A 20,002-nucleotide genomic window follows, 5' to 3' on the forward strand; every position below is an offset into this window, starting at 1 on the left:
GATAAAAAAGCAAAGCACCTGTTTATTATTTCATATTTATCTACCTGATAAAATCTAAAGTACTGGCATACTCTCCTTACTAAATAAAATAAATTCCAACACATGGCAGTATTAGTGTTCCATGTCTTCAGTGTCTATGCCCAATTCAGCCAAATCATTCTCAGAAAGACAAATCGTTTGCTTTCCTATGCATAATAGATTCATATATAAAAATTTGCTGATGGAGATTATTCCTGGTGAAATTTAAATCTGGCACTGTTCCCTGTGCTTTCGTATTATTCTACCTTTCAATTTGAATGCCTTACGTAAACCTAGAGCTAGCAGCGGAGTCTCTGCTGGATCCTCCCTTTGGCTTGCTGGCCTAGCTGTTTACCCCCAGCCTCTGTCTTCCAGTCACAGTGGTTCTTGAATCAGCGTCTGTGATACACGGAACTGAGGGTGGCTCAGAAACTCTAAACTTCAGGAAGCAGGAGCCACCTTTCCAGGTTACTATGAGGCCAACACCAACATGGCTCCTTCCCAAAGTTTGAAAGTAGGGGGATAGGGAAAAGCACCTTGCCTTGCTCTTTCTCTCAACTTCTAGAACATGCCTTACTCTTTGAGCCCTATTCAGGAAGAGAGCAAAACTTGATATCCCCTTGAAGGATATTTTATCCTATCTAAAAGTGTCATAAGACATTCGGTCCACACAAAAATGTCCTTAAAATCTGGTCCTGTCCAAAACATCCGTAAGACATGTGGTTCATGCCAAAAGGTCCTTGAAATTTGGTCCTATCCAAAATGTCCATGAGCATATTTGGTCTGTGCCAAATGATTTTGGACAGGACCAAATATCAAAGACCTTTTGGTATGGGCCAAATGTCTTATGGACACTTTAGACAGGACCAAGTATCTGTTAAGCTTGATATCCTACTTCTGATTTCCATTTTCTTTTTCCCAGTCCCTGGACATGAAAAAGGGGTAAGCTTTTTTTTCTCTAGCTACCCTTTTTCTTCCCAATTTTAACAGTGGACTGGGCACTCTAAGAACTGGAGTCCCTAGGTTTTGGCCCTTGGCATATTGAAAGAGAGCACATCCTCCTTACACATAAAGCCAGCCTCTCATCAGTATTATCTTACAAAGAGGCTAAGTCTCAGTCTTCTCCTGCTGTAAACCAGATTTTGCAGAGCAAATTAAGACCCAGCACTTTAATATTTGAAAATTAAATATCTGGATTTATTATGCATGAATTAGATAGAATACTTCTTTTTTCTAAATGACAGAAAAAATTCTTCCCAAATGTACTTCTGTGTGAAAGCATTGGTTTTCATAATTAAATCCTAATAGTGTGTAGCTATAAAGTTATATTTTTTATAGAGTCATATGTCATATGTGTGGTTATAAAAATGCAAATTTCAAGCTTCAATGTTCGATGCAGTTACCCTACATGTCTTAAAAGAAGTTAAAAATACCAGCTTCCTATATATCATTATTCTGAGCAATAATTGTTGTTACTATTACTTATCTATTGTACCCTAAAATTTTTTGCTCAGAACAATGACATTAATAATATACTGCTGGAATTTTAAGAAATGAAAGCAGCCTGCTAACTCTTTCATTCCTCTCTCTTTTCCTTTTAATTCAATGCTCATTCATTCAGCATTTATTAAAAACCTACTTTGAATCAAACCCTTCATGGGGTGAAGCAATAGAGACGAAAGGTAATAAACATAGGTTCTCTACTAGAGGAGCTCACATATTTATTGTTTTTGCTATACTCCTCCTTACTTTCATTTAATTTCATAATATAATATCTTCCCAAATATATAGCAAGTATTTCTCTGAATGAGTACAAATGAATAGCAGAGTCTAATAGAAGTCATTACCCCAAAACAGTAATGCTCCACTATTCATTCATATGTTCAGTTGTTCATTCAAATTTTCATATGTTCATTTGTTCATTCATTCATTCAGGAAATGTTATTAAAGCAGTTACTGTGAGTTAACTGCTTTAGTTGGCCTCTGGGCATAAGCCATATATCTTGGCCTTCAAAGTGATGCCAGTCTACTGACTTAGTTTACATGATAGTGCCATAATAAAGGATTATGAATATGACACGGGGTGGGTGTTGGGGGTGAGATGGGAACCCTTCACAGAGGAATGGATAACGTGAATTGATGTTGAAGGAAGAGAAGGTCATAAAATATTTAAGTAGGGAGGGGCAGTCTCGTTCAAGTGAATTGTATACACAGAGGCACGGAGGCTGAGAAAACGTAATTTTTTTAAGCTTGGAATGTAAAGTATGTCAAAGAGCCTACTGCAGTTTTGTTGGGCATAAAAATGTACCCAGTGAAAACACGACATTCCCTAGCCTTCCTTGCAAATAAGGGTGAAGAACAGCAGTGCAGCCCAGGCCTGGTCAGTGAGTTAAAAGTGTTCCTTGTCAAGTGAGGCTCCAGGCAAACTCCTTAAAAGCAAAGCTGGCTCAGCTGGGATGGGCCTTTTGCCCTTTTCCCTTCCTGTTCTCCCTGCCTGGAATGTAAACATGATGCCCAGAGGAAGGACAACGCCATATCACCACAGGGTAACAAGCAAGTGCTAAGGATGGTTGAGCAGAAAGATGCAAGGAGCCTGCAGCCCCGAGATAGGAGAGAACAGCTCTGTGGACCCTGCCGCAGTCTATCACAGACTTCTCACCACCAGAGGGGAAATGCCTTAAGTAGTTTTAGTTAAGCCATTGTTTTTCAGATTTGTGTTACTTGGGCAAACTGATGGTGTGAACCTGAGCAGACTAGACGAGGCCAACCATAAGGAGCCCTGCACAGTTGTAGAGTTTGAACTGTGTCTGGTAGAGGTTCTTTTTTTTTTAATTTAAGAAAAGATCAGTTTATTAAAAGACCATAACCTCTTAAAATCACAAATGTAAAACCATTAGGGAACCAGGCGGCTCGTGGGGGCCATGTGGAGATGCAAACACATAGCACTTCTTCCTCTTTCTGCTTCTGAATGTCAACCAGTAAGTTATTTACCTGAACTCTTTATGTTGTTTGTTTTGTAGAGGTTCTTAAACTCCAGTATGTTTGAGAACCACTGGAAGTGTCTGTTAAACACGCACTTTTCTGAGCCACACCCTCACAAATTCTGATTCTGATTCTAGCAGTCCGGGTGGCACACAGGAATTTCAACTTTAGTTTCTGATGCTGGTCCTAAGACCACATTTAAACAAACAAACCAAACCCCACAAATGACAAAAAAATAAAAATTTTCTCAAATGTGTGGAAGTGGAGCAGTTGATGCATTTGATGCACTGGGTAGTCTTTCTGTTTCTCTTTCTCTTCCTTCCCATTTTCCTACCACTCATGGGGACACAAAACTGCTGCCCACAGTTTACAAATCCATATCTGTGACATCTATGTTCAGGCATGAGATTGATGAAGAAAGTATTTTATGTTTCATTAGTAGTAGTTCAATAGTTTCACTATTTCCTTAAATAGCACTTATCAAACTACTGTTCTAAGAACTTTAACAAGTACTAACTCATTTAATTTTTATAAAACTCTACATGGTAGGAACTACTATTACCCCAACTCATAGATGTGAAAACTTAGCGACAGAGATGGTAAACAGCTAGGTCACACAGCTATTAAGTGACTATGCTGCATCTCTAATCCTTGGCCATCATAGACTTATTATTTGCAGTTCCAACTACTTATCAGTGATCACAAAATTTCCATGATTTATTCAACTATAATGAGAATAAAGACATTACTACCCCTTTCTCGCTCTCCGGCCATCTTGGCAGCTGCTCTTGGTTGGGGGCATACCACACCTAAGGCAGGAAGACGGTGGCCACAAAGAAGACGAAAAAGTCACTGGAGTCGATCAACTCTAGGCTCCAACTGGTTACAAAAAGTGGAAAGTACGTGCTGGGGTACAAGCAGACTCTAAAAATGATCAGACACGGCAAAGCGAAACTGGTCATCCTTGCCAACAACTGCCCAGCCTTGAGGAAATCTGAAATAGAGTATTATGCCATGTTGGCCAAAACTGGTGTCCATCACTACAGTGGCAATAATATTGAATTGGGCACAACATGTCGAAAATACTACAGAGTATGCACACTGGCTATCATTGATCCAGGTGATTCTGGTATTATTAGAGGCATGCAAGAACAGACTGGTGAAAAGTAAATCATGTACAATTTTTCTTTAATAAAATTGGCCAGAGCTTGTTTTAAAAATTAAAAAAAAAAAAAGACATTACTACCATATGGCTCTTCTGAGACGTAAACATCTGGAGAAACAAAGATTTTGTAATGAAAGCATCTAGCATAAATTTATATCTCATGGGCTCTGATGTTGGTTTTGATAAGCAAGTTACCTTGCTAGCCTAGCTAATCCCCAAACATCTGTTTCTTAGTTTCTTAATTTCTGGGTTTTATGAATTTGATAATACTCAAAATTTACTTTGGAGCTGTAACCAAAGTAAATATTATGGGTCTACAGTAGCATTTCCCCAAATATTTTTTCTCTTAAACATTTGTTCCACAAGATGCTAGATTTTAAACAGCCCTCCTGCTTAAATAAATTTGAAAAATATTAGGCTATACAAAGTCTTTACTACAGGATTTATCAGAACCTGAATATGAACAAGCCCATTGTAAATCTGCAAAAGAGAAATATATATAGCATTTTCCCAAACTTTGACCACAGAGGCCTTTTTCTCCTGGGTTTTTAGTGGTAGTGTTGTTCCACAGAACACAATTCTGGAAATGATTTCTTACTGTGCATTCAAATTTAAGATTTTTATTTTGTTCAACTTGAAGTAACATATTTTGACAGAACTATTCATAAAAGATTTTTGCAAGCTGTGGGTATGTGTAGTCATGTAGATCACAGAATAGAGGAAGAATAAAAAGAGAGAATGAAAACCTGTTAAATATAACTTTCCTTACCATCACAAGAAAAGTATTGTTTAATTTCTAAATATTCATATTAGTTTCTAAATTCCTTATAATCTGTTTTAGCATTTTGCTCTAAAATTTTTCTATTCCTGCCTTTGAAGTGTTCTGTTGTTTTCCCTTTGAGCTCTTCAAGATCTAGTGTTTCGTGTATTTCCCTGCTCTTTTTTCTTTCTCTAATCATAAAGCTATAACTATAAAACATAAACGAGAGATTCATCACCTTCATCCAGCCAGGAGACATCTTTTTTCATCATCTGAAGTAAGAGGGAGAAGCAATCTTTATGTATGCAGGATAAAAATCAAACCATATTTTTCTTAATGAGCTAAATAAGTGGAGAAATGCTTCTTATTGAGAAACTGTATGGTAAATAGTAAATAAATATGGCTGAACTTCTATGCTAAGGAAAATGCTCTCATTAATGTTGGTGCTTTACCATTTCAATTTCGTCAAACAGGAAACACGATTTTAATAATTTGGTTCTGTAAACTCAAAACTCTGAAAGGATTGCTGGATTTAAGAAGAGGGGCAATAAAGCATTCATTATGAATATTTTTCAATTAAATATTTCAGCTGTTTGAAAAAAGAACTTATCATTTACAGGTAGTAAAGGACTGATTAAGTCAACCAATTTAGTCTGGCTCATCTGTGGGCTTACTATCAAATCATTTACTTTTCACACAGTCTGATTAAAAATATTTCTCAACTGAATTCAGATTTTCTCTTCTCTTTGGGGAATATGTTTTTTAGGGAATGAATACTTTGGAGTATTATTCTCATGCTCCTTACTCTTCCCTGTGTATGAGTGTGTTTGAGTGTGTGTGTGTGATTTCTTTCTTCTGTTTTTATTGTTAAAAGGTCACTTTTTTAATATGTGAGATTTGTGTTCATTATTTTATTTTTTAAGAAAGGAGATAGCTATATATTAATAACATTAATTACTACTGTTTTTCACTCATTTCCAAATATGTCATGTAAAGAGGATACAAAGATGAATTAAAAGCACTCCAATTTACCCAAAGAAATAGTCTATCCTTAGCATAGATAAGCAGTAACAGAATTACAAATCCTATCCATTAAATTATAAGGTGTCCTCTAATAAAGCAGAGTGCTTACTTCTCCAATCTCTTTGAACAAAAATTCCCAATCCTCTGTTTACTGTGATGGAATATAGATTAAATGAAATCCAGATATTGGCATATTCTTCATGTCTTCTGTCCTAAGCCCCATATCTTTCTGTAGGTATCACCAAACTCTGGTTTCCTAACAAAAAATGGTCATCTCATACAAATAATGAATCAATCTACCAAAGTTTTTCAGTGTCCTGTTGGAAATGTATCCAAGACCAGCTGGGTGAGTCAGAGCATAATGCTAAAAGACCAATGTCTTATAATCCCAATCAATCAAAGAACAACATATGAGATATATACTATGTACTTGTCATGACATAATCAGTAATTGGTGTTCCAGGCTAATTTTTCATTGAGATTAGTTACCTTTTTGCTTGAACTTAGCTTGGATTTCTAACCAGAGCCAATTGCCTCCTAAATGCATACCCAAGAAATACGTGGCAAATCATTGTTCTTATCTAGATTGTTTAAAGTTTGGATTCAGAATTTGTATTTTAGTCTTAAATCTATATAGCTAATTATTATTACATCAACAGTTGTTGATGTCTAGGGCTGTGCCTTTCAATATATAGGACACTAGCTATATGTAGCTACTGGCACTCAAAATGTGGCTAAGTACAAAGTAAAATGTGCTGCAAATGCAAAATATATACTAGATTTAGAAGACAATACAAAAAAAAAATGTAAAACACCTTACAATCAAATAAAAGGATGTAAAGCTTTTTATTTGACTAAGTATTGACATAATAATGTTTTGGATATATTGGGTCATAAATAAAATATACTATTAAGATTAATGATTGTCATTTGTTTTTGGTTTAGGTTTTTTTGTCTGTTTGCTTTTACTGTTTCTACTGTTTTAAGTACTTATGTCGCTTGTATTGTGGCTCACATTATATTTCTCTAATACATTTAACTTCCAAATGTAGAGCTGTATATTTCACCAGCAGTGTTCTAGAGCAGTGCTTTGTTTATAAAATATTTGAAATAGTACTATTAGTTAATATTTTTAAGAGGCTGAAAGTATTGTATGATCAGTAATTTTAAAGAGACAATAAAAACTGAGAATTTTAATTTAAATTTGGTTAAAAGACTTTAATTTTTAATAAATTCACCAATTAACTTTGGATAAATGTATACTAAGAAAACATTATTTTTTTCAACCACAATCTCTATTTGTTTACAAAATAAATAAGAATTTTTCCCCTAATTAAAATATGTAAGTTCCAAGGCACACTTTTTCTATCCTTGTATACATACCCAAATCTCTCAAATTACTGGAGTATCTGTTGACATAAAGAAATCTTCAAAGAGAAACATCCACCAATATCAAAACTACTTTGAGGGACTTCCCTGGTGGTGCAGTGGTTAAGAGTCCGCCTGCCAATGCAGGCGACACGGGTTCAAGCCCTGGTCCAGGAAGATCCCACATGCCACAGAGCAACTAAGCATGTGAGCCACAACTACTGAGCCTGCGCTATAGAGCCTGCAAGCCACAACTACTGAGTCAGGATGCCACAACTACTGAAGCCCGCGCACCTAGAACCCATGCTCTGCAACAAGAGAAGCCACCGCAATGAGAAGCCCGCGCACCACAATGGCAACTAGAGAAAGCCCACATGCAGCAACGAAGACACAACATAGCCAAAAACAAATAAATAAATAAATATATATTTTTTAAAAAACTACTTTGAAAGAAATCAAATAAAGAATTGTATGTACACTAACCAAACCACAAGGGAGGCTTTCAGTTGCTACATGATATAATTACTGCAGTTTTTTTTAATACTAAAAATATTTTATACTCAGAAACAAATAATTTTTAAAAGTAGTAAATTGAGACACTTGATGCAAAGTTCAATTAATATAACAGTTTCAAAAACCCAGACACACATAGTGATGAACATGTCTACTTACAGAAATGGAAAAATGATAATAAAATGCAGGATATAAAGCAGTATTATAATATAATGCCATTTACGAATGTGTTCAGAAAAACAGAAGCAACCTAAAGTTGTATCAGTATAGCAATGGTTAACAATGGCTATCTCTGGGTAGTAGAACTACAGTTTAAGCAATTTTTGTTTGTTTTGTTTTGGGTATTCTTTTTTGTTGTTTATTTATCTGTATTTTCTAGTTTTTCAGTAGTGTATATATAATAAATGCATGATTAAAAAAATATATGAACTGTAATAGGCCTTATAAGAGGAAAAGAACTAAGAGATTGTGGGGGGAGCCATGCAGGTGGGCAATGAGAGGAGAACCAGGCATTGGTGAAAGGAGACTAAGAGAATGTTGTCATGGCAGCTAGTGTCTCTCCTGACATTTGGAGCCAGGTAGCCCTGTGTTCAAATATAAACTCTAAACTATGATCATTGACAAGGTTCTTAACATCTCCATGGCTGGCTGATAATAAAACTTACCTTGAAGGCATGTTGTGAAAATTACATGACATGGTTATGAAAAACAAGTAGTATCATGTTCCTCATAGAGTTGATGGCAAACCAGTGATGAGTAGGCTAATATAACCTCTAGTGTGATGGGTACTTTACTCTTCATCAAGGCCAGTGCCTTCCTGCACTCAGTCTAAAGTTCCTGCCACCACTACATAACCTGGGGGAAGGAGCAATGGAAAAATCGAGAATACACCCTTCTCCACCAGATGCCACCCAAATCCAAAACTCCAGCAGAGTGTCTGAAAATAATCCCTACTTTTAACTCTCTGTTTACATGAACCATTTCTGCCACTTATTTTAGGCAACAACTCATCTAACTAGTGAATAAATGTTGGTTTTATGTGTGCTACTTTTACGGTGGGTCAGAAATGAACTGACAGAATCGACAGGCACATTGACATCTACGGTCCAAAGGGGAGTGGGCAGCTTGCTGGGCAGAGAGCAAAAACTGAAGGTATTCAAAATATCTTGGATGTTTCTGAAAGAGGATTATTGAGGAGAAGGTAGGCCATATGCCCCTTGAGTTCTTCTCAAATCTAAATATTTATGATTCTATGATTTTTACTTTGGTACATGATTAAGATTTTTAGACTTTATAAGCACAGTTTTTTTTTATTCATTAATTATACATACACTTAAAATATTTTATTCATGTTACTGCTTTTTGGTGCTTTTCTCTTTCATGGTGTGGTGTGCCTTTGCAAGCTTCCTTTTATATGCTTTCACAACTGGTCAACTCCCATCTGACTTACAGTCTTTTCACTAGATTAATATCTTCAGTCTGATTATAGCCAAATTTTGCAAATCTAAAAGGCATTTTTCCTCTTTAAAATATCTTTTCACGTCCTCCTGATGTGGACCTAACTTCTTGATTCTGAACAAGCAATCTCATTTCCCTTATTTCCAAGTGCTCAAGGGACTGAGCCTGTAATACTGATAACTAATAAATTATTGATGAACAAATTATGGTCAGATGTTCACCTACAGTGTTGTTGACTTTTAAGTTCAGATGCAAAGATGACTTATCTTTAATTTGAAAGGTTGTTCATATTTATAAACTAGGTTATGATATTTTCTTCCTTAGATGTGAATATGTAAGTAACAGAAATTAATGTATTTACTTTGATACATTTGTTCACCTTTGACATTTGGAGCCTTAAACTTTATTTTTGAAGTGTAAAAGCTACCGCTTTAGAGCTAAGGAAGAAAGGAGAGTTTAATTTAATAGTCAAATGCCAAAACATTACATAAAAATCAAATTAGAGACAGAAGGATTTTCTTGCCTTTCAACAGAGCCTCACCCTGAAGAAACCTTGGCAGATTTGTATGCCAAGTCTACTATTAAGAAGGGAGAAATAACATTCACAGAAAGACACACATGATGAAAAGGCAGAGGGCTATGGACCACATGACAGAACATGATAAAACCACAGAAAAACAACTAAATGAAGTGGAGATAGGCAACCTTCCAGAAAAAGAATTCAGAATAATGATAGTGAAGATGATCCAGGACCTCAGAAAAAGAATGGAGGCAAAGATCGAGAAGATGCAAGAAATGTTTAACAAAGACCTAGAAGGGGAGCTGTGGGAAGATGGCGGAAGAGTAAGACGCGGAGATCACCTTCCTTCCCACAGATACATTAGAAATACATCTACACGGGGAACTGCTCCTACAGAACACCCACTGAATGCTGGCAGAAGACGTCAGACCTCCCAAAAGGCAAAAAACTCCTCACATACTTGGGTAGGGCAAAAGAAAAAAGAAATAACAGAGACAAAAGAATAGGGACGGGACCTGCACCAGTGGGAGGGAGCTGTGAAGGAGGAAAAGTTTCCACACACTAGGAAGCCCCTTCGCGGGCGGAGACTGGGGGTGGCAGAGGGGGTAAGCTTCGGAGCCACGGAGGAGAGCACAGCCACAGGGGTGCGGAGGGCAAAGCGGAGAGATTCCCGCACAGAGGATCGGTGCCGACCAGCACTCACCAGCCCGCGAGGCTTGTCTGCTCAGCCGCCGGGGCGGGCGGGGGCTGGGAGCTGAGGCTCGGGCTTCGGAGGTCGGATCGCAGGGAGAGGACTGGGGTTAGCGGCGTGAACACAGCCTGAAGGGGTTAGCGCACCACAGCTAGCCAGGAGAGAGTCCGGGAAAAAGTCTGCAGCTGCTGAAGAGGCAAGAGACTTTTTCTTCCCTCTTTGTTTCCTGGTGCGCAAGGAGAGGGGATTCAGAGTGCTGCCTAAACGAACTCCAGAGACGGGCATGAGACGCTAAGGCTGCTGCTGCTGTCACCAAGAAGCCTGTGTGCGAGCACAGGTCACTCTCCACACCACCCCTCCCGGGAGCCAGTGCTGCCCGCCACGGCCAGGCTCCCATGATCCGGGGACAACTTCCCCAGGAGAACGCACGGCGCACCTCAGGCTGGTGCAACGTCACGCTGGCCTCTGCCGCCGCAGGCTCGCCCCGCATCCGTATCCTTCCCTCCCCCCAGCCCGAGTGAGCCAGAGCCCCCGAAGCAGCTGCTCCTTTAACCCCGTTCTGTCTGGGCAGGGAACAGATACCCTCAGTCGACCTACACGCAGAGGCAGGTCCAAATCCAAAGCTGAACCCCAGGAGCTGTGCGAACAGGGAAGAGAAGGGGAAATCTCTCCCAGCAGCCTCAGAAGCAGCGGATTAAAGCTCCACAAACAACTTGATGTGCCTGCATCTGCTGAACACCTGAATAGACAACGAATCAGCCCAAATTCAGGAGGGGGACTTTGGGAGCAGGATATATTAATTTTACCCCTTTTCCTTTTTTTGTGAGTGTATATGTGTATGCTTCTGGGTGAGACTTTGTCTGTATAGCTTTGATTTATAATAGCTTTATTTTATTTCATTTTATTTTATCCTCTTTCTTTCTTTCTTTCTTTCTTTCTTTCTTTCTTTCTTTCTTTCTTTCTTTCTTTCTTTCTTTCTATTTTTTCTCCCTTTTACTCTGAGCCGTGTGGAGGAAAGGCTCTGGGTGCTCCAGCCAGGCATCAGGGCTGTGCCTCTGAGGTGGGAGAGCCAACTTCAGGACACTGGTCCACAAGAGAACTCCCAGCTCCATGTAATACCAAATGGCGAAAATCTCTCAGAGATCTCCATCTCAACATCAAGACCCAGCTTCACTCAACGACCACCAAGCTACAGTGCTGGACACCCTATGCCAAACAACTAGGAAGACGGGAACACAGCCCTATTCGTTAGCAGAGAGGCTGCCTAAAATCATAATAAGGCCACAGACACCCCAAAACACACCACCAGATGTGGACGTGCCCACCAGAAAGACAAGATCCAGCCTCATCCACCAGAACACAGGCACTAGTCCCCTCCACCAGGAAGCCTACACAACCCACTGAACCAACCTTAGCCACTGGGGACAGACAACAAAAACAACGGGAAATACGAACCTGCAGCCTGTGAAAAGGAGACCCCAAACACAGTAAGATAAGCAAAATGAGAAGACAGAAAAACACACAGCAGATGAAGGAGCAGGGTCAAAACACACCAGACCTAACAAATGAAGAGGAAATAGGTAGTCTACCTGAAAAAGAATTCAGAATAATGATAGTAAGGATGATCCAAAATCTTGGAAAAAGAATAGACAAAATGCAAGAAACATTTAACAAGGACGTAGAAGAACTAAAGAGGAACCAAGCAACGATGAAAAACACAATAAATGAAATTAAAAATACTCTAGATGGGATCAACAGCAGAATAACTGAGGCAGAAGAACAGATAAGTGACCTGGAAGATAAAATGGTGGAAATAACTACTGCAGAGCAGAATAAAGAAAAAAGAATAAAAGAACTGAGGACAGTCTCAGAGACCTCTGGGACAACATTAAAGGCACCAACATTCGAATTATAGGGGTCCCAGAAGAAGAAGAGAAAAAGAAAGGGACTGAGAAAATATTTGAAGAGATGATAGTTGAAAACTTCCCTAATATGGGAAAGGAAATAGTTAATCAAGTCCTGGAAACACAGAGAGTCCCATACAGGATAAATCCAAGGAGAAACACGCCAAGACACATATTAATCAAACTATCCAAAATTAAATATAAAGAAAACATATTAAAAGCAGCAAGGGAAACACAACAAATAACACACAAGGGAATCCCCATAAGGTTAACAGCTGATCTTTCAGCAGAAACTCTGCAAGCCAGGAGGGAGTGGCAGGATATACTTAAAGTGATGAAGGAGAAAAACCTACAACCAAGATTACTCAACCCAGCAAGAATCTCATTCAGATTTGATGGAGAAATTAAAACCTTTACGGACAAGCAAAAGCTGAGAGAGTTCAGCACCACCAAACCAGCTTTACAACAAATGCTAAAGGAACTTCTCTAGGCAAGAAACACAAGAGAAGGAAAACACCTACAATAACAAACCCAAAACATTTAAGAAAATGGGAATAGGAACATACATATCGATAATTACCTTAAATGTAAATGGATTAAATGTTCCCACCAAAAGACACAGACTGGCTGAATGGATACAAAAACAAGACCCATATATATGCTGTCTACAAGAGACCCACTTCAGACCTAGAGACACATACAGATTGAAAGTGAGGGGATGGAAAAAGATATTCCATGCAAATGGAAATCAAAAGAAAGCTGGAGTAGCAATTCTCATATCAGACAAAATAGACTTTAAAATAAAGACTATTACAAGAGACAAAGAAGGACACTATATAATGATCAAGGGATCGATCCAAGAGGAAGGTATAACAATTGTAAACATTTATGCACCCAACATAGGAGCACCTCAATACATAAGGCAAATACTAACAGCCATAAAAGGGGAAATTGACAGTAACACAATCATAGTAGGGGACTTTAACACCCCACTTTCACCAATGGACAGATCATCCAAAATGAAAATAAATAAGGAAACACAAGCTTTAAATGATACATTAAGCAAGATGGACTTAATTGATATTTATAGGACATTCCACCCAAAAACAACAGAATACACATTTTTCTCAAGTGCTCATGGAACATTCTCCAGGATACATCATATCTTGGGTCAAAAATCAAGCCTTGGTAAATTTAAGAAAATTGAAATCGTATCAAGTATCTTTTCCAACCACAACGCTATGAGACTAGATATCAATTACAGGAAAAGATCTGTAAAAAATACAGACACATGGAGGCTACACAATACACTACTTAATAACAAAGTGATCACTGAAGAAATCAAAGGGGAAATCAAAAAATACCTAGAAACAAATGACAATGGAGACACGATGACCCAAAACCTATGGGATGCAGCAAAAGCAGTTCTAAGAGGGAAGTTTATAGCAATACAAGCCTACCTCAAGAAACAGGAAACATCTCGAATAAAGAACCTAACCTTGCACCTAAAGCAATTAGAGAAAGAAGAACAAAAAACCCCAAAGCTAGCAGAAGGAAGGAAATCATAAAGATCAGATCAAAAATAAATGAAAAAGAAACGAAGGAGACAATAGCGAAGATCAATAAAACTAAAAGCTGGTTCTTTGAGAAGATAAACAAAATTGATAAACCATTAGCCAGACTCATCAAGAGAAAAAGGGAGAAGACTCAAATCAATAGAATTAAAAATGAAAAAGGAGAAGTAACCACTGACACTGCAGAAATACAAACGATCATGAGAGATTACTACAACCAACTCTATGCCAATAAAATGGACAACCTGGAAGAAATGGACAGATTCTTAGAAATGCACAACCTGCCGAGACTGAACCAGGAAGAAATAGAAAATATGAACAGACCAATCACAAGCACTGAAATTGAAAGTGTGATTAAAAATCTTCCAACAAACAAAAGCCCAGGACCAGACGGCTTCACAGGCGAATTCTATCAAACATTTAGAGAAGAGCTAACACCTATACTTCTCAAACTCTTCCAAAATATTGCAGAGGGAGGAACACTCCCAAACTCATTCTACGAGGCCACCATCACCCTGATACCAAAACCAGACAAAGATGTCACAAAGAAAGAAAACTACAGGCCAATATCACTGATGAACATAGATGCAAAATTCCTCAACAAAATACTAGCAAACAGAATCCAACAGCACATTAATAGGATCATACACCATGATCAAGTGGGGTTTATTCCAGGAATGCAAGGATTCTTCAATATACGCAAATAAATCAACGTGATACATCATATTAACAAATTGAAGGAGAAAAACCATATGATCATCTCAATAGATGCAGAGAAAGCTTTTGACAAAATTCAACACCCATTTATGATGAAAGCCCTGCAGAAAGTAGGCATAGAGGGAACTTTCCTCAACATAATATAGGCCAAATATGACAAACCCACAGCCAACACAATGGAATGTTCTTGTGGGAAACACAAGAGAAGAAAAGGACCTACAAAAACAAACCCAAAACAATTAAGAAAATGGTCATAGGGACATACATATCAATAATTACCTTAAAAGTGAATGGACGAAATGCTCCAACCAAAAGACACAGGCTTGCTGAATGGATACAAAAACAAGACCCATCTATATGCTGTCTACAAGAGACCCACTGCAGACCTAGGGACACATACAGACTGAAAGTGAGGGGTTGGAAAAAGATATTCCATGAAAATGAAAATCAAAAGAAAGCTGGAGTAGCAATACTCATATCAGATAAAATAGACTTTAAAATAAAGAATGTTACAAGAGACAAGGAAGGACACTACATAATGATCAAGGGATCAATCCAAGAAGAAGATATAACAATTATAAATATATATGCACCCAACATAGGAGCGCCTCAATACATAAGGCAAATGCTAACAGCTACAAAAGAGGAAATAGACAGTGATACAATAATAGTGGGGGACTTTAACATCTCACTTACACCAATGGACAGATCAACCAAAATGAAAATAAATAAGGAAACAGAAGCTTTAAATGACACAATAGACCAGATAGATTTAATTGATATTTATAGGACATTCTATCAAAAAACAGCAGATTACACTTTCTTCTCAAGAGTGCATGGAACATTCTCCACGATAGATCACATCTTGGGTCACAAATCAAGCCTCAGTAAATTTAGGAAAATTGAAATCATATCAAGCATCTTTTACCATTTTTCTAGGTTCCACATACATGCGTTAATATACGATATTTGTTTTTCTCTTTCTGACTTACTTCACTCTGTATGACAGTCTCTAGATCCATCCACGTCTCAACAAATGACTCAGTTTCCTTCCTTTTTATGGCTGAGTAATATTCCATTGTATATATGTACCACAACTTCTTTATCCATTCATCTGTCGATGGGCATTTAGGTTGCTTCCATGACCTGGCTATTGTAAATAGTGCTGCAATGAACATTGGGGTGCATGTGTCTTTTTGAATTATGGTTTTCTCTGGGTATATGCCCAGTAGTGGGATTGCTGGATCATATGGTAATTCTATTTTTAGTTTTTTAAAGAACCTCCATACTCTTCTCCATATTGGCTGTATCAATTTACATTCCCACCAGCAGTGCAAGAGGGTTCCCTTTTCTCCATACCCTCTCCAGCATTTGTTGTTTTTAGATTTTCTGATGATGCCCATTCTAACTGGTGTGAGGTGACACCTCATTGTAGTTTTGATTTGCATTTCTCTAATAATTAGTGATACTGAGCAGCTTTTCATGTGCTTCTTGGCCATCTGTATGTCTTCTTTGGAGAAATGTCTATTTAGGTCTTCCGACCATTTTTGGATTGGGGTGTTTGTTTTTTTAATATTGAGCTGCATGAGCTGTTTATATATTTTGGAGATTAATCCTTTGTCCGTTGATCCGTTTGCAAATATTTTCTCCCATTCTGAGGGTTGTCTTTTTGTCTTGTTTATGGTTTCCTTTGCTGTGCAAAAGCTTTGAAGTTTCATTAGGTCTAATTTGTTTATTTTTGTTTTTATTTCCATTACCCTAGGAGGTGGATCAAAAAAGATCTTGCTGTGATTTATGTCAAAGAGTGTTCCTCCTATGTTTTCCTCTAAGAGTTGTATAGTGTCCGGTCTTACATTTAGGTCTCAAATCCGTTTTGAGTTTATTTTTGTGTATGGTGCTAGGGAGTGTTCTAATTTCATTCTTTTACATGTAGCTGTCCAGTTTTCCCAGCACCACTTATTGAAGAGACTGTCTTTTCTCCATTGTATATCCTTGCCTCCTTTGTCATAGATTAGTTGCCCATAGGTGCGTGGGTTTATCTCTGGGCTTTCTATCTTGTTCCATTGATCTATGTTTCTGTTTTTGTGCCAGTACCCTATTTTCTTGATTACTGTAGCTGTGTAGTATAGTCTGAAGTCAGGGAGTCTGATTCCTCCAGCTCTGTTTTTTTCCCTCAAGACTGCCTTGGCTATTCGGGGTCTTTTGTGTCTCCATACAAATTTTAAGGTGATTTGTTCTAGTTCCATTAAAAAATGCCATTGGTAATTTGATAGGGATTGCATTGAATCTGTAGATTGCTTTGGGTAGTATAGTCATTGTCACAATGTTGATTCTTCCAATCCAAGAACATGGTATATCTCTCCATCTGTTGGTATCATCTTTAATTTCTTTCATCAGTGTCTTATAGTTTTCTGCATAGAGGTCTTTTATCTCCCTAGGTAGGTTTATTCCTAGGTATTTTATTCTTTTTGTTGCAATGGTAAATGGGAGTGTTTCCTTAATTTCTTTTTCAGATTTTTCATCATTAGTGTATAGGAATGCAAGGGATTTCTGTGCATTAATTTTGTATCCTGCAACTTTACCATATTCATTGATTAGCTCTAGTAATTTTCTGGTGGCATGTATAGGATTCTCTATGTATTGTATCATGTCATCTGCAAACAGTGACAGTCTTACTTCTTCTTTTCCAATTTGTATTCCTTTTTTTTTTTAAATTTTATTTATTTATTTATTTCCTTATGGCTGTGTTGGGTCTTCATTTCTGTGCGAGGGCTTTCTCCAGTTGCGGCAAGCGGGGGCCACTCTTCATCGTGGTGCGCGGGCCTCTCACTATCGCGGCATCTCTTGTTGCGGAGCACAGGCTCTAGATGCGCAGGCTCAGTAATTGTGGCTCACGGGCCTAGTTACTCCGTGGCATGTGGGATCATCCCGGACCAGGGCTCGAACCCGTGTTCCCTGCATTGGCAGGCAGATTCTCAACCGCTGCGCCACCAGGGAAGCCCCTGTATTCCTTTTATTTCTTTTTCTTCTCTGATTGCCGTGGCTAGGACTTCCAAAACTATGTTGAATAATAGTGGTGAGAGTGGACATCCTTGTCTTGTTCCTGATGTTAGAGGAAATGCTTTCAGGTTTTCACCATTGAGAATGATGTTTGCTGTGGGTTTGTCATATATGGCCTTTATTATGTTGAGGTAGTTTCCCTCTATGCCCACTTTCTGGAGACTTTTTATCATAACTCGGTGTTGAATTTTGTCAAAAGCTTTCTCTGCATCTGTTGAGATGATCATATGGTTTGTACTCTTCAATTTGTTAATATGGTGTATCACATTGATTGATTTGCGTATATTGAAGAATCCTTGCATTCCTGGGATAAATCCCATTTGATCATGGTGTATGATCCTTTTAATGTGTTGTTGGATTCTGTTTATTAGTATTTTGTTGAGGATTTTTGCATCTATATTCATCAGTGATATTGGTCTGTAATTTTCTTTTTTTTTTGTAGTATCTTTGTCTGGTTTTGGTATCAGGGTGATGGTGGCCTCATAGAATGAGTTTGGGAGTGTTCCTTCCTCTGCAATTTTTTGGAAGAGTTTGAGAAGGATGGGTGTTAGCTCTTCTCTAAATGTTTGATAGAATTCACCTGTGAAGCCATCTGGTCCTGGGCTTTTGTTTGTTGGAAGATTTTTAATCACAGTTTCCATTTCATTACTTGTGATTTGTCTCTTCATATTTTCTGTTTCTTCTTGGTTCTGTCTTGGAAGGTTATACCTTTCTAAGAATTTGTCCATTTCTTCCAGGTTGTCCATTTTATTGGCATAGAGTTGCTTGTAGTAGTCTCTTAGGATGCTTTGTATTTCTGCGGTGTCTGTTGTAACTTCTCCTTTTTCATTTCTAATTTTATTGATTTGAGTCCTCTCCCTCTTTTTCTTGTTGAGTCTGGCTAATGTTTTTTCAGTTTTGTTTATCTTCTCAAAGAACCAGCTTTTAGTTTTATTCATCTTTGCTATTGTTTTCTTTGTGTCTATTTCATTGATTTCTGCTCTGATCTTTATGATTTCTTTCCTTTTACTAACTTTGGGTTTTGTTTGTTCTTCTTTCTCTAGTTCCTTTAGGTGTAAGGTTACATTGTTTATTTGAGATTTTTCTTGTTTCTTTAGGTAGGCTTGTATAGCTATAAGCTTCCCTCTTAGAACTCCTTTTGCTGCATCCCATAGGTTTTGGATCATCGTGTTTTCATTGTCATTTGTCTCTAGGTATTTTTTGATTTCCTCTTTGATTTCTTCTGTGATCTCTTGGTTATTTAGTAATGTACTGTTTAGCCTCCGTGTATCTGTGGTTTTTTCCCTGTTATTCATTTCTAATCTCATAGCGTTGTGGCCAGAAAAGATGCTTGATATGATTTCAATTTTCTCAGATTTACTGAGGCTTGATTTGTGACCCAAGATGTGATCTATCCTGCAGAATGTTCTGTGCACACTGGAGAAGAAAGTGTAATCTGCTGTTTTTGGATGCAGTGTCCTATAAATATCAATTAAATCTATGTGGTCTATTGTGTCATTTAAAGCTTTTGTTTCTTTATTTATTTTCATTTTGGATGGTGTGTCCATTGGTGTAAGTGAGGTTTTAAAGTCCTCCACTATTATTGTGTCACTGTTGATTTCCCCTTTTACAGCTGTTAGCATTTGCCTTATGTATTGAGGTGCTCCTATGTTGGGTGCATATATATTTATAATTGTTATATCTTCTTCTTGGATTGATCCCTTGATCATTATGTAGTGTCTATCCTTGTCTCTTGTAACATTCTTTATTTTAAGGTCTATTTTATCTGATATGAGTATTGCTACTCCAGCTTTCTTTTGATTTCCATTTGCATGGAATATCTTTTTCCAACCCCTCACTTTTAGTCTGTATGTGTCCATAGGTCTGCAGTGGGTCTCTTGTAGACAGCATATAGATGGGTCTTGTTTTTGTATCCATTCAGCAAGCCTGTGTCTTTTGGTTGGAGCATTTAATCCATTCACATTTAAGGTAATTATCGATATGTATGTCCCTATGACCATTTTCTTAATTGTTTGGGGTTTGTTTTTGTAGGTCCTTTTCTTCTCTTGTGTTTTCCACTTACAGAAGTTCCTTTAGCATTTGTTGTAGAGCTGGTTTGGTGGTGCTGAATTCTCTTAGCTTTTGCTTCTCTGTAAAGCTTTTGATTTCTCCATCGAATCTGAATGAGGTCCTTGCCGGGTAGAGTAATCTTGGTTGTAGGTTCTTCCCTTTCATCACTTTATGTGTATCTTGCCACTCCCTTCTGGCTT

At 37.9% G+C, this 20,002-nt stretch overlaps 1 protein-coding gene across 1 annotated transcript; it reads left to right on the forward strand.

Annotated features, from left to right (window-relative positions):
* Window positions 1–2,320: 2,320 nt before the first annotated feature.
* LOC103010408 (60S ribosomal protein L30-like) lies at window positions 2,321–4,170 on the forward strand. The gene is made up of 2 exons (XM_057557527.1): window positions 2,321–2,402; window positions 3,815–4,170. Exons 1-2 carry the CDS (start codon window positions 2,321–2,323, stop codon window positions 4,168–4,170), a joined length of 438 nt encoding a protein of 145 aa, XP_057413510.1.
* Window positions 4,171–20,002: the final 15,832 nt, after the last annotated feature.

Source organism: Balaenoptera acutorostrata, chromosome 11 (genome assembly GCF_949987535.1).
Source record: "Balaenoptera acutorostrata chromosome 11, mBalAcu1.1, whole genome shotgun sequence".
Lineage (NCBI taxonomy): Eukaryota > Metazoa > Chordata > Mammalia > Artiodactyla > Balaenopteridae > Balaenoptera > Balaenoptera acutorostrata.